The sequence below is a fragment of the Dromiciops gliroides genome, chromosome 5 (assembly GCF_019393635.1).
Source record: "Dromiciops gliroides isolate mDroGli1 chromosome 5, mDroGli1.pri, whole genome shotgun sequence".
Lineage (NCBI taxonomy): Eukaryota > Metazoa > Chordata > Mammalia > Microbiotheria > Microbiotheriidae > Dromiciops > Dromiciops gliroides.
In genome coordinates, this window is record NC_057865.1 from 131,384,276 (window position 1) to 131,400,959 (window position 16,684).

The window sequence follows — 16,684 nt, forward strand, 5'->3', positions numbered from 1 at the left end:
CTGCTAGGTTTATATCCCAAAGACATCCCCCCAAAAAGAGAAAAAGATCTATTTGTACAAAAATATTTATAGCAGCTCTTTTTGTGGTGGCTAAGAATTGGAAATCAAAGGAATGCCCACTGATTGGGGAATGGCTAAACAAGCTGTGATATATGATGGTGATGGAATATTATTATGCTAAAAGAAATGACAAGGAGGATGACTTCAGAAAGGCCTGGGAAGACTTGTATGAATTGATGTATAGTGAAGTGAGCAGAACCAAGAGAGCATTGTGAATAGGGACAGCAATATTGTTTGTGAATGACTTAAGTATTCTCATCAATACAATGATCCAGGACAACCCCAAAGGACTAATGATAAAATATACTCTGCACCTCCAAAGAAAAAACTGATATTGATTGAACATAGACTGAAACATGCTCTTTTTCACCGTGTTTCATTTTTTCCCTTTATTCAAGTATAACTAATATAGTAATGTTTTACATAATTGCACATATATAAACCCACATCTGATTGCTTACTGCCTCAGGGAGGGGGGAGGGGAAGGAGGGAAGAAGGGACAAAATTGGAAAGTCAAAACTATAAATAAAATGTTTATTATTTTAAAAAAAGAAAATAACTTGTTTATTCAGAATATTTAACAAGATCATATTAGGTCATATCAAGATCATATAATATTGTCTTTTTGTTGTCGTTTTTTGATTTTGCGGGGCAATGAGGTTTAAGTGACTTGCCCAGGGTCACACAGCTAGTAAGTTTCAAGTGTCTGAGGTCGCATTTGAACTCAGGTCCTCCTGAATCCAGGGCCAGTGCTTTATCCACTTCACCACCTAGTTGGCCCCATATAATATTGTCTTAATGAAATTACTTCTAGATTTTTAATCAATTAAGTTTTAAAATAAGAAAGCACAACTGAAAATATAGCAAACAAAAGAATTATTATTCACTTTAAAGTTATTTTAAATATATCTTTTATAAATACATGTCAAGAAATATACATAACTCCTTAAAAAAAATCACTTAATATTCCTGAGAAATATTTCTTCCTACTACTGTCCTTGACCCATTGGTATCATGTATCTTTTTTTTTAAATGATAAAGGAAAGAACAATCTCATGTGTCAAATGTTAATTAGAAAAAGGAAATACCATTCACATCCATAAAACTTCTAGAATAAAAGATAGACCTGACTTCTAAAAACTCAAATTACCCTCTTTCATGCCCTTTTTCTTTCTCTTGTACCATAAAATGCAATGTATAACCAGTATATCCACTGGGGATTAAGTTCACATATAAGTAAGTAGATTTTCAAGTAGATTAACCCATAAATATGGCCGTGTGTTAACACAGATTAACTTTGACCAACTATCCTACAAATTAAGGGTAGTTTTTATAAAATTAGTGAAACCAAAAGATAGAATAAATAACTATAATAGCATTACATGATGTAAATATACTTAAGATGCTATATAGAATTGGTAAAAATCAAAGTACAGAGCAAGCACCACCTATGAAATGAAATGTATATAGGAATGTTATTATATTTACAAATCTGATCATAAAACAACCCTAAACCAAAAAGAATTTAAAGGCACATGGAAATTTATTACAGTCCTCTACCATCTTGCTCTGACTAGAATGTTTTAACTTTTATAATCCATTTTTATTTGAACATAAAGCCTTATCACAAGACAAAATCAGTAGACATCACAGACACACACACACACACACACACACACACACACACATACACACACACTGCAAAGTAGGAATCCAATTATGTTTGATGACATACACTGTACACTGTATAGAAGGCAACTGATTCAAAAAGTAAAAAAATTCCCTGTGGTCATTACTGCAATTATTTGACTTCTTAGATACTTAAATATTTCAAGGATCTTAGTTCATAGGTGCCAGTACTCTTTCTCTGTCTCTCAAAAACTCAAATCAACAAACATTCACTGAAGACAAACCCAAAGGAGGACAAGGGCAACTAGCATTTTTACCAGAGCACAAAAATTTAACATATATTAAATATGTTCAGCAGTATAGAATGCACCATAATAACTAATCCCCCTTCCTACACAAATGGATTTGTCTTAATTACTTCTTGTTTTAATTTCACGTCCTGGCTTTCAAAGTTGATTAGAGGATATTATTCAGACTACTTGCCCTTGTGTGTCCAGATGCTATAATGGCCAGTTATAGCTCTATAGAGCTGGATGTAGGTGATTAAAAACAACAACAGGGGGCAGCTAGGTAGCACAGTGGATAAAGCACTGGCCCTGGATTCAGGAGGACCTGAGTTGAAATCCAACCTCAAACACTTGACACTAGCTGTGTGACCCTGGGCAAGTCACTTAACCCTCATTGCCCTGCAAAACAACAACAACAAAAACATAAACAACCCACCAGAATCAATTCATACCTTCAGGAAGCTTATGGTCTACTGCAGTGATACAATATGTATACAGAGAAATAAATCAAAGGCAATCAGAGATTGAAGAGAACACTAACAAGTGGGGAAACCAAGAAAGGATAGGAGATAATCAAAAAGATAAGCTTTGCAAAAGACAAGTGATTTTTTTTTTTTTGGTGAGGCAATTGGGGTTAAGGGACTTGCCCAGGGTCACAAAGCTAGTAAGTGTCAAGTATCTGAGGTCACATTTGAACTCAGGTCCTCCTGACTGCTGGGCTGGTGCTCTAATCTACTGCGCCACCTAGCTACCCAAAAACACTAGTGATTTTAAAAAGTAGTGTTAAATACAGTACTGGCATTGGAGACATCCTTTGCAAATTCCAAAGAATGGTAAGTGGAATGACATGAGGGGAGGAGCTTGTAATACAGTTTGGCAAATAATAATAATAAGGTACTTATATTGTGCTTTGAGGTTTACAAAGCACTTTACAAATATTATTTTGTTTTATCTTCAAAACAACCCTGGAAGGTAGGTGATCTTATCATATCCATTTTACAGATGAGGAAACAGAGGTAGAAAGAAGTTATGAGACTTGCCCAGGGTCATGTAGCTAGTAAGTGTCTGAAGCAGGATTTTAATTCAGATCTTCCTGATTTCAGGTCAAGCATTCTGTCCAATATACCATAGAACATGCTATACCTAACGAGGAGTAACCTGGAGGAAATTGCAACCCTTCCTCCAACTCAGTGGAGATTTCTAAGAGTTGCTTTGGTCAAGAAAAAAAAAAAACAAAAACAAATCAACTCATCAGCATTCCACCAACTTACTAATGAGCCTTTGAACTTAGGGCACATCCCAGGTTGACAGGTACATGGTCTCTTATTTATTAACCACACCCAAAGTCTTGTCAGTCAGTTCTGCAGTCCCTTGGTCTCATCTTCTGAGAAGTAAATGTCACCTTTAGGCCACAGTGAGGCTGCAAATTATGATTTTGGTGGATTTAACACTGGGAGTCATTCAGAACATCTTCACATTTGCAAAATGCCTCCCATAGAATAGAAGCACAAGGTTTTATTCACAGAGAAGGAAAGTCAGTGCTAAACCCTTACTTAGTCCTCTGGCCTCATCCAATCTGTTGACAAGCCTTCTGGTCAGTCATTTTGATGTGTTACCACGTAAATAAGCTACCCTTATTTGGCTATGCTCCCACTCTAAGCCAGACCATGAGCCCTTCCTTTCCCTTCTGTAACTCTGAGCAATGCCTATAGCTATGCTATTACCACAGTCTGATCAGATCTTAGGCGCTGGGAGGGAAAGGGTCGGAATTATCGCTGAAAAGAAGCCTATTTTAAGACAAAAAATACACATCTGTCTTGGGAACCAAGTTAATTATTGTATTGGAAGGGAAATATGACCATTGGTAACAGGAGAATAAACTTGCCTAAAATTCTCATATTATTAAAACAAGACATTCTCTATTTACAAAGAATTAAAAAAAATAAATGGTCTTAATTTAAGGAAGAGAGATTATGTTTGGACATTAAGAATTTGACTTCTGGAGTGATGAAACATTGTAATGAGCTGCTGGGAGAAGACTTGGAGTAGAAAACCATCTGTTTGAAGAAGATTTTAGATATCCAACTCCCTAAGGACTGGAAACAGGATCAGATGATCTCTTGAAGACTCTACCATCCTGAATATTCTATAATCCTGTCACATTCCCAATAAGAAGAAGTCACGTTCACAGGAAAATCTTTTCCTCTTTCCAATTAGCAATAAGGGTACAGTTTGGAGAGAGTAATTTAAGTAGCTGTAGGGAATTGGCATTGACAGGATTGAACCACAGTGAAATTAAGGGCAATTTTTTTTGTTAGACTGCATTGCAAGCTCCTTCATCTGTGCCATTTTCTTTCTTTTTATGACCATTTATTTTCTCTATTCCCTAGGCACCCTCATAGTCCCTGCTCTCTGAAAAGAACCCTAAATTCTTGCACACATAAATCTAAAAGTTTCCTAACAACTCTTCAGGAAGATTTCAACTGAATTCAGCAAACCTTTGTTTAGTCTCTACTATTTCCTAAACACTACACTAGGCCTAGACAAGATACAAGGAGTCAATAAATTGTGATACATGCCCTTAAGGAGTTTGAAGTATACTAAGAGATGATACATACATAAAGAACTATAATACAAGTGTATAAAAGAAGTATAAAACTGTTATATGAGTTCCAAGGTGAGGAAGACTGAGGGTGTCTACTCACCAGGAAAGACTTCATAGGGATGATGATAGAGCAGGGTTTTAAAGCATGAAAAGGATTTCAACAAGGGGGAAGAAGTGAATGGGTTCAGGGAAGGTATTCTAGGCATAAGGAACATAATGAGCACAAGCTTAGAAGTAACTAACACATTGCAAGACGTCTTCAGAGCATGTGTGTAATCCTAATTGACATAGGTTATCTCTATTGATCCTGACACTATCCCAGCAAGGTAGGTCCCATTGTCACCCCCATTTTACAGAAGAGGAAATCCATGCTTAGAGAGGTTAAAGTGATAAAGGGTCAAACAACTAATAAATGTCTCAATATTAAAACTCAGGTCTTCCTGACTCCAGTTCCAAAACTCTATCCACCACACCAAAGAATGGGATGCCATCAAATTGTGGAGAAACTCCTTTGCCAGGAAAAGTAATTTGAACCTTATATGGGAAGCAATAAGGAACAAAAGATCCAAAGAAGGATTTTCAGGAAAGATGATGGAAAAAGACCAAATTCTAAATCTAAAGAAATGAAATTGTAATGGTAGAGGTGTAAAGGTCAGCAATGAGAATTTCAAACTTTCCCAGGACTTCTTAAATACATCACATGCATAGTCTATGATACTTGCCTACGGTGTCTTCACTGCAGGTGTTATGAGTAGAAAAGATGACAGACAAGAGGGCTATTCCCAGAGACAAGCGCTCTCAACCATGATGCACCCAGAAGCCACAACAAAAATCAAGTGAACCAATTAGGCGCTTCTATCTATCACTCTAGAACTCAGCGGGTCAGGGTTAGGGAAAGCTATAGCCCCAGAGGACTTAGTTGTCACTAGTCATTGAATCTCATGAAAGACTTTTAAAGGACAATATTTGCTTTGAGTCACTGGCATCTTCTTCAAAAGCTCTGCCTGGGCCAACATGAAGAGTTTGTGATGACTCAGCTCCTCAGAGAAGCAGACTAATGAAGTCCCTGAAATTCTCACTTCCCCAAGGGCACAGTTGAACTCCAGGTTCAGAATTGACAAGCCCTATCCTAGAAGCACTCCCAAAGCATTTCATGGTTGCTTCTGATTATCACCAAAGGACATCATGGAAATGACAGAGCAGCACAGTCAATGCTAAGTCAAATGCCATTGGGTTTCCAGAGATAGTCTTACCTTCCTTTGAATTGCATTTCATCAGAATAACATAGCACTGCAGTCATTCTTGAAGAGATGGTGTGAAATAGTTAATGGAAAACTGAACTTGCATCTCAGTTTAAATCCAGTCTCTTACACATGTTAGTTGCATGACCATGGGCAAGTCACTTAACTACTCTGAATCTCAAAGTACTCATCTGTAAAATGGGGGTAATAATAGCACCTACCTAGTAGTTATTATGAAAATCAAATGAGGATCCATAAGTTGCCTCAACATGGGAGTCCACCCAACCTGCTGGGGGAGAGGAGGGGTCTTCCTTGATTTTTCATGATAGCAAATTATATACCAGTAGTACATAAACCATCCACACGCTGCCCCTCAACTTCTACACAGCTTCCTTTTTGATCACACATTTCTTCCATGACAGGCTTAAAAAAACCCACTTCTTTAAAACTCCTTGTTTGTAATACTTTGCTGCTTGATCACATCTAGAAGGCACTTCAGTGCTCACTCCTTTTTTTTTAATTCTTAGGTGACTCACAGCCACATAACGAAGGCAAAGATAAATGAATGGATGTGAACAATGTATAACAGAGTCCTAAGAAGTATACTGACTGATGGATGGGTAGATTGATTGAGACTCTTGACTAGGACACAGCTATGAAAATCAGGCCCTTGCAGAACAACTATTTAGGTATGTAAACATCCTAATTTTTGTTCATGCCTCTTGACAAAGAAAACTTAACCCTTTTCCAGATACATTCCACAACAACCACGAAATTCCTTTGTCATGCCAAGTATTCACTGAAATGCATGTGACATGGCAAATTGAGTCTTCATGACCGGAAGAAAACAATTGAAGTTGGTAGAGCATCTTTTGTCAGATGATGGTAGTTGCCTATATGACAAAATTTAAAGATTCTGTCCTGTTAAAATCATAGGGGTAACTAGGTGATGCAATGGATAGAGCACTGGCCCTGAAGACAGGAGGACTTGAGTTCAAATCTGGCCTCAGATGCCTAACACTTACTACCTGTGTGATCCTGGGCAAGTCACTTAACCCCTAATGCCTCAAATACTCAGAGTTATCTCCAGTTATCCTAATGTATGTCTTGCCACTAAACCCAGAAGGCTCTAGAGAAGAGAATGAGGCTGGTAATTTTGCACAGCCCTCCCTCACTGAAATCCAATTCGCCCCAAGTCATGACATCAGGAGGCAATGTCATGGTCCTCTTCGAGGATGAAGGACAAACAACATTAAAATCATATTATGTACAACAGAATATTGTGGCCTCCAGAGAATCATAAAAAAAGAATTTTCAGCCTTCCTCAAACAGCAGCCTGCTTCCTTCTCCTGACCTACATGGTGTTGTATGGATTTTACTCAAGGGAAATACCCAGAGCAGATGTGTCAGGAAGCAATGGTATTAAAGTTGCTCAAATTGCTGCTGAGTCAGAAGTCGTTTTAAAAGAATGTTTTTATAAATAAGGTATAGGCCAAGGCTGGTGTTTAACTCCTGTACTGCAGGAATTTTTTTTTTCTTTTTGTGGTTCATATGTGTGATATCATTAGGGTGGGGAACTCCTGGATATTAACTAAAAATCTTAATTGCCTGAGGCACAGGGGGATTAAACAACTTGCCTGAGGTCACACAGGAAATAACATCCAAAACAGGATTTGAATCCAGGTCTTTCTGATGCTATGGCCTGCCTTCTATTTACTACACTCAGCTGTTTCTCATTTTTCATTATTATAGCTTCATAGACAGTCATGCTCTGCTTTATTTACATAGTGGTATTTAAGATGGGATAAACTGAGCAATGAGTCCTGATCGAGATTTTTTCATATTAGAAGTTCCTTGCAGCAATGAAATCATAGGTTCAGAATGAATTGCACCTGCCCCTCCAAAAACTATACAAGGAACTAAAGTTTTAGACACATTTAAGAAAACTCCAAATGGGCTCATGAAGAGTTGGACACGACTGAAAGAACTGAACAATGACAACAACAAGTCTTGCCTGAGGTCCCACACACAGGTAGTAAGTGGAAGAACCAGATTCAAACCAGGTCCTCTGACTCTATATCCAGCTTTTTTCCTATTTTCCTAATTACCCTCAGAATGTTATATGGGATAACAACTTGTAATGTCTTCTAAAACACTACTGACCAACCCCCCCCCTCCAAATATTAGCACTAGCCCTTCTAAATCTTAATTTTCCAATTAGATGTATTCATGCACCCTCAAAGTAAAAAATGACAATTTTTATAGCCCTTGTAGGCCAGTTGAATATGTCTACTTGTCTGTCTGTCTGCATATTTTGTGTGTACACACATGTGCACATATGTAGGTGTGTATATGTGTGCAATATATGATATGTATATTGTATATATATGCATCACATATAAAACTTAATGAGACACATGTGTGTATATACATACATATATGCCACATTCACATTTATATAACACTTTCTGCACAATAACCTTATGTATAAGGTAGCTGAAGTTGGGAGTTTAAGTTACTCATAGGCAGGGTCACACAGCTAGTTAAGTGGTGTTTTAAATCCTATCTTCTCTTGACTCCAAGGTTCAGCAGTTTTCCCATCATATTATATTGCCTCTCTTAAAAACAAAAACAAATAAACAGCTGAACATTAAATCTATATTGTTCTATGTAGATAAGAATTACCCCCCCCAGCCAAACACTATGTAGGATAACAATTTGACTTACCAAATAAAACATTTTGGGGATACCCCTCAAGATAAAAAAGAATGTTGACATTTGGGGGCAAAATAAACCCCTCCAAATCATGAATTATTCAACTGAATATCAACATAATGATATTATACCATGATTTTAGAAAATTCCAGAGTGACATACTGAAGTGGAAATAAGATATCACACACACACACACACACACACACACACACACAAGATTAAGTGTCTGCTTCTTTTTCTTTCTTTTCTTTTCTTCTTTTTAAGAAATAGAACATACATCCAAATAAGTGGTGGGTGACCTCTCCAAAGGGGTTGCTTTTGGGAGGCTCTTGCTTGAAACACTTTCAGAATTCCTATTTTGAAAAATTCTCATCTATGGCAAATCTTCATCATTTGAAGGTAGATTTTATTTTTTAGAACCAAATCTGTTGAGTGATGATCAAATTGGCTTGCCATTTTTTCCTACCAAAAACAAGGTAAGAATGATTTCTTATGTTTCTCAGAATTAATTCCAGAAATAGAATTCTTTGTTGCGAACAATTCAGTCATCATTAAAACCTTTGTGTCCTAACATAGATACTTGAAAGAATGCCATTCATTCAGATATATAGCTGAAATATTTGTGGTTTTAAAAATCAGCTTTGTGCCTTTTAGTCATATTTCATACATTAATTTATAAAAATTATCTTAGGGCTCTTAACTGTTGCTCAGGAGCACATCAACTATTATAGTGCCTTACTGGGTTTCTAACTAAATTTTGAAAGTTAATTTTTGGGAAAAGATTCTTTTTGAAAATTTGTTTAGAGAAGTTGTGGTATAGTATTAAGAGCACTAGATCCAGAGTTAAAGGACCTGGGTTCAAATTCTGGCTCTGTTTCTTACTTATATGATCTTGGACAACTTCTTTAACCTTATTAACCTCTCTAGGCCAAGTTTCTTTGTTTATAAAATAAGGATGACTTCTGAGGTCCCTTCGAGGTTCAGAATGCACAGGTAGCCCTTGTCACCCAGGTCCTATGAATACTTGAAACCACTGTTAGGATTCTGCAGTCTGAGGTGGACTGAGATCTCCCTCAGATGTACTGTCCTTGTATAAGGGGTAGAGATGAATGATAGTATGTGATACAGATGGAAACGGTTAAGTTAACAGGTTTAAGGGCTACAACCAAAGTTTAATTGGAAAACTTCCTAAGAATCAGAAATACAGTAAATGTAGGTAAGCCAACCACAAACCACTCCTACATGGATCCTAAGTAAACTCTATGCAAATATACCACTTGTAGCTCTCTGATTTCAGACCTTATAGAAGTAAGTCACAGTGGCATAGTAGAAAGAGCACCCTGGACTGGAAGTCAAACGCCTAGGATTCCTGTCCCACCTTTACCACTTACAAGGTATATGACCTCTGGCAAATCACCTAACTTCTCAGATGCTCTGTTTCCTTATCTGCAATATGGGGATCATAATACCTTCAGGTCCTATCTCACAGGGTGGTTGTAAGGATTAAATGAGTTACGTAAAGTGCTTTATAAACTTTAAAGTGTTATATAAATGTCAGCTGTTAATTCTTCTTATCATTTATTTTATAGGTGGGTCTCCAAAAAAAAAAATGCTGAAGACCAAATCTAAAACTACCAATTTTTCCCTTACAATTTGGAAATAACTGTGGCTTCTCGTGTGTGTGTGTGTGTGTGTGTGTGTGTGTGTGTGTGTGTGTGAAATTTTCTTCAGGACTACTTTTATGGTGAAACAAATGTTATACTTCTGCCCTATAAAGAAGGTGCAAAATTAATAAAATGCTTAAGCTTTCAAAAAGAACTATTTTCAGAATAACAAAAACTAATAGAGAGATTTTTCATATGAGTCATGAGTAACAACTGCTTTTCTTTTATAACTCTTGGGCATCAGGGTCCATATTCTATGCGTCAGCGGCTAAGACATTCAATATATGTGATAAAGACAAAAGGAATCCTCTACCATAAGATTGGTAGAGCTCTATTTGACAAGTAATAGAATTTTTTAAATTATCATATGACTTTATTCTTTTCAGTCATTCAAAAATATTTATGTAGCACCTACTATGTGTTTCAGTTCACAAGACTAGGTACTCTATGGAATACAGTTGTCACTTTTTACCTAGGAGTTCACAATGGAGTGGGGCACATAAAATCACAGTTACTTTACAGCTTAGGCTGTAAAGATTCCAGTTCTAACCAGTAGTCAGAAAGTAGGCAAGATTGTTTATACAATGATTTTAGATCACTGTGTCATTATGAAATAGGCTGGAGAAAAATAGTGGGAATAGTGTTAAGAAATACGCTAATAATTTTAAGGATTTTCTTCTCACCCAAAGCTAGGAGGATTTGGTTTAAGAAAAACTACATTCAATTTTAGAACTAGTGATATGATTGTTGTCGTTGAGTCATGTCCAACTCTTTGTGACTCCCTTTGAAAGTTTTATTGGCAGAAATGGTGGAGAGGTTTGCCATTTCCTTCTCCTGCTCATTTTACAGAAGATGAAACTAAGGCAAATGGGGTTAAGTGACTTGCTCAGGGTCACAAATCTAAAAAATGTTTGAAGCCAAATTTGAACTCATGAAGATGAGTCTTTCTGACTTCAGATGTGGTGCTTTGTCCACTGTGCTACTCAGCTACTGGATAATATGATTAAAGTTTTATTATTACACTGATAGAGGATGCATGTGTACCTTTTCCTAGTGGGAAAATTTGAAGTAAATTAAAATCACATCTTTAAAGTGCCTGGCATTTAAGTATTTCAAAGTGATTCTAAATACCAACTCATCACCCCATTGTAGTATTTTGTATCACAAGGACATAAGCTGAACCTTTATGAAAAATGAAGAATGAAAGTGACTGGATGATCTCTTAGGTCTTTACAATTTTATATGTGGAATCCTAATACCCCAAGTAATGTAACAGATTATCAACAGTTTAAACCAACAAACAATTACTAAGGACCAATTATGACAATTCCCAAACAAAATGGCAGCATTCAAGTCCAGAGTTGTGAGTTGGCTCAGGCACATAGGTTTCCTTACTCATGTGCCTCCCTGTTATATTATTATAAGTTTGTGTCTATGCTCTTATACAGACACTACACGTATTGGTGGAAGAGTGTGACTCTGGTTTATATGTAGACTGTTATGTTATGATTATTATTGACTTGTTTTCTGTTAGTAAATTTTTCACTTGTTAGGGAATTTTTTTTTAAAGAACCCGTTATGTTGAAGACCAGGGGCTAAGGAAATTGGATATGACACTACCATCTCTTGAACCAGAAGCTTTTGGGACAACAGGATACAGTGGAAACCATAAGACTAGGGGTCAGAGTACCTGGGTTCAAATTTCACCTCTATCACTACCTACTAACTATGTAGCCTCTCTGGCCCTCAATTTCTTTGATTATAAAATGAGGATATTGGACTACGTAGATATCTCGATAAAGCATTAAGTACTTACTATGTACCAGCCACTGTACTAGATGGCTTCTATGTTACTTTAGATCTTCAGAGCTATAATACTATGGTGTGGGGAACAGGAAGGAGGAATAATAGAAATATACAAATAAAGCTAACACAAATCAAAGCAGGGAAGCTTAGGTAGGAAGTTAGCGATGAGACAGCAATACAAAAAATAAAACCTGAGAGGCTACTGTTGTGATAGTTTGATGATACATTCTTCATAATATTTACCTTCACCTAAATAACAGAAAAAGGTGATTCTAAAAAGTAAGAACCAGCTCTCACATCCACAGGGGGGAGCTCTCCTTCAGTGTTTTGCCTCCTTTAAAAGTCCCCTGACACATAAAGAAAATTAGGAAGGGGAATACAACTTGGATATGAGACTAAACATTCTGCTCCCCCAAAATGGTAGTATACATGCACATACACACATATAGACTAAACATTATATAAATATGAATTCGTATTTGATTCACTTTTTGTTACCAAATTTTGTTAATGCTTGAATCAATGTTATTGGAAAATGGAGTAAGTTAACTCCCTTCAAAGCAGTTGTATTTATTATTTTATTGAAGAAAAAGTGAAAATGGAAGAGAGCAATTGAACATCCATCCCAGGAGTGTTTTTCATCTGAAACGGGGATATTTAATTAACCTCTAATTCTATAAAATTAAAACTTAGTATTAAAAATCCTTACTAGGTGATATATACTGAGCTCTTATAACTTATCCCATACACAGGAATGAAAGGATAATTTCTTAAATATTAGATATTCCTACGATACAGTATGTGGTTCTGCGCATTCCTGTCTCCATGGAAACAATGAGCTCTCTCCAATTCATGAGTAGTAGAACTGAGCTTTTCCCAAGTTAAAAACTGGAATTATTTTTCTTTCATTATTCAAAAGACAAATATACTTTTGAGGCAAACAGAATTTACTCTTTCAAAAACAATGTAAAAGTTTTCCTCTTCATTATCATCAAAAAAGGATTTGTTTGAATATTATTCCTCAAATGCCAGTACAGTGACTTGGTTATATTTGCAACAAAATATATTGTGTATGTTTCTGAAATCTCTAAACATGAAAAGAGGGAACACTTCATTAATATTTAATCATTAGTTATTAACCACTTGGTAATAAGATTGATAATAATATACCACTTGGTAATAATTTCCTTTGGAAAAATCTAACCACATTGTAAGTCATAGTGTTTGACTATTTAGCACCTGAATTTTAGTTTCTAAGAGATACTGCTATAATTAAATAGAGTTACAGCAAGGGTTCTTAAGCTGAGGTCCATGGATAGATTTCAGGAGATCCATGAACTTGGATGGAGAAAAAATTACATCTTTATTTTCACTAACATATATATGAATAGTTTTTCCTTAAATTATTCAAAAACCTTATCCTGAGCAAGGATCCATAAGCTTCACCAGACTGCGAAATGGATCTCTGAGGCACACACAGTTAAGAACCCCAGGTTTACAGGGTCTCACAGATGGAGGGGGGGGGTGGAGATTAGGGGAGTTCACCTAACTGTCCTCATTACATGTATTTATTTCTGCTAGTCTGCTTTCCCGTTCTTCTTTTTTAAAATCTCCCTTCTCATTTCAGCTGTCTCTAGCTAGAAAAATGCACCTTTCCTAGAATAACACTCAAAGGTTATACCTCTAAAAAGCAAAAAACCACAAAATGATGCCTTTAGACCAAAACCCCATGTACACACCTGCAAACCCCCTCCCCCCCCCCAGGCACATGTCATTACCAAGAATGGTTAGCAGAACACTTACCTGAAGAAAAGTTTCGAGAGGACATTTGCCTTTTCCAGGGGTGATCTCTGCATGGTCCCTCGGGAGTTGCCAGTGTACCCTGCAGGAGCAGACTGCAGTGGTGGCTCTTAATTGCAAAACTCTCAGACCCAGTCCACTCTGGTCCTGCTGCCTCTTCTCTCTCCCCACCTTATTCACTTGGGCTGCTGTGATGTCATTTACCACCTCCTACAAACTCCCCCCACCCATCTCTATCCTTGCCAGCCCCCTTCCACTTCTCTTTGCCCTTTCCTCTCCTCCTCCTCCTCCGGGGCTGCCCAGGTTAAAAGGCGAGCCACAGGCTGTCCAGCCTCACATTCGCTCTGGCTGCTTTTCTCCACCCCAATCCACACTTCCCCTTTCTCGGGTGACTTCTGAGCCTCCCGCCTTTCCCGCCCCTAATTCTCCACTCCGCCTCCCTCGCCCCCTGCAGACTCCTTCCCAGACCAAGAATTCCCTCTTCCTCCCTACCTTGCACCTCCAGCCCAGACCTGGATCTTGAGACATTCTCTGCCTCTTTCCCCTTCTCTCCGAAGCTCCCAGGGACAATACGAAGCAAAGTAAGGGCAAATAATCAGTCACTTGGAAAAACTTTGCAGGGCACTCTTACTCAGTTTCCTTGGGACTAAAGGCAGATTACTTACCATTTTCCCAAGGCTTCCTCCGGCTTCTCTTCCTCGTCTTCCTCTTCTCTGAAGTCCTTTGGTAATTAGTATTAGTCCTGCTAGGAGCATTTGGCAGAAAAAAAAAAAGGAGCAAAAATAGGTGTCTACCTGTTCTAAAATGCAGGCTTATAAGGCTGAAAGGTTCCTGTGGGGGTGTTTGGTATGTTGATGTTAATGAGTCTCTTTAAAAAAAAAAAAAAAGACGAGCATTCTACTCTTCAGACTTTCAAAGGAGGTAAGATTCAAAAGTCTTTGGCAACCCAACTTGGCAAAATTACTTATTCAAAAAAGGAAATCTTCTGACGAGGTAGGTGTGGATTTTGTTCTATTTCTTACCCACCTCAAATTTGTTCATTGCTTGTCAAAAGTTGCCAGGCAGGCGTGATTCAAAAGCTCCCCACCACCAATATCTACAGTTACTAACTCCAGTTGGTAAAAGTACCTGTCCTCCTGCAGATTTCTCTGTTCGGTTTCTGTAAGCAAAACCTGACTAATCAGAAAAGAATCGAAAGTCTTTGAGGTGTAGGCTCTGCACGATTTTGCCAGGTACCCTGAAAAAAAAAATAAATACATAGAAGAAATCACAATTCTTCACTTTTATAAAGTACTCAAAAGCACTGTACTGTCTTGAGTTATGATATATGGGTTCCATTCCTTGTCTTTCTTCCTTCTTTTAAAATTTTTTAAAGTGCCAAGCACACCTTTGGTAAATTCTACAATATTATTGTTTAAAAAAACAGACTGACATTTGAGTTGAACAAATTAGAATAAGAGGTTTGCTGAATATTAGTTTTCTTCTGCAAATTTTTTTACTTTGAAATTACTGGATTGTTGATTTACATCTATACCAATAATGATTAGCTATAATCTTCATTGTATGATGCCAGGGAAAGAATTAGTCATATGGATTTAAAATAATGAATGCATGGTTTATTACCCTGGTTTATATTTCAATAATACTCCTTTCTTTTTAAATCTCAAAGTGTTTTTACGAAGGAGTATCATTGTATTTTTTGCTGACTGGGAAAATGACAGATTAATATTTACATAAGGTCAGTCAGTAGTGGAGGTAAGAATGGACCTCAATATTTCTGACTCCTATTCCCTTGCTAAACTCCTCAACCAGGCTTTCCCTCCCTCCAGTAAGAGTTCCTGGACATAAACTTTGAAACTATATTTTTACTATTTACTTTTCCCAGGTATGTCAATTGGGCTCATTAAATGCCCTTTTTACCTTCTCTGGTTGTTTACTTTATAACTAAGTATGACCCACCATGTGTAGTGCACAAGTTTCAAAACTGACAAGAGTACAGTTCCTCTTGGCTGCCAAGGAGCATGTGCTAATAAAGGAATTTGGAATATTGATTCAAAGGAGATTCACAGAAGTTGACCAAGTAGAAGGGATAAAAGAGACCAATTTCAATAAGCATGTATCACTCCCATACTACATGAGAAGTATTTTAGGTACTCTGAATACAAAGATAAAAATGTCATAGTCCTTTTCCTTGAGGAGTTTACATTTTACTGGAATAAAAGGGGTATTTAACAGTCATATAGTTAAGTATAATTCAAGGCAAGGAGTGATAGGAGCAAGGAAGAAATTCAGGCAATGTGCTTTAAGCATTTTGAAGGAGACATCTGAAGAGATCAGGGAAGGCAACAAGGAGTAGGTGACTATCTGAGTTTGAGTATTAAAGCCAGATAAGGAATCTGAAATGAATGACTAAGAAGAGGAAGAACTGCATCCCTGTCATGTTAGGGTGAGGAGCAAGAGTATGGAGGTACTAGGTGATGGCTCTCCAGTTCTGTGAACACTTAATAATCCAATTTGGCTGAAAGGTAATGGTTGAAGGGAAGTATTATAAAATAAGACTGGAAAGGTAGAGTGGAGCCAGATTATGGAATGTTTTGAACTCCAAACAGATGAGTTTGTATTTGTATTTTATCCCAGAGACATGGAAAGCACTAAAAGGTTTTTAGGGAGAGTGACAGGGCAAATCTGTTCCTAAGGAAGATTATGACGGCAGCTGTGTGAAGGATGGATGGAAGATAGTAGAAAATAGACTCTAGTCTAGAGGCAGGAAGAACTCTTGCAATAATTCTAGTGAAACGTGTCAAGAGTCTGAAGTAGAGATGTAGTCATGAGAATGGGGAAAATGAGACCAAAACAAGAAAAGTTTAAGGTGGAATG

General features: G+C 37.2%; 1 protein-coding gene across 1 annotated transcript in view; it reads right to left on the reverse strand.

The window, feature by feature from the left end:
• CFTR (CF transmembrane conductance regulator) overlaps positions 1–14,562 on the reverse strand; it is a 235,257-nt gene extending 220,695 nt beyond the window's left edge. The window contains exons 1-2 of the mRNA XM_043967579.1: positions 14,473–14,562; positions 13,811–13,902 (exon numbers count right to left, since the gene is read on the reverse strand). Coding sequence (XP_043823514.1) covers positions 13,811–13,902; positions 14,473–14,562 — 182 coding nt within the window. The remainder of the gene's footprint in view (positions 1–13,810; positions 13,903–14,472) is intronic.
• Between the last annotated feature and the right edge of the window lie 2,122 nt (positions 14,563–16,684).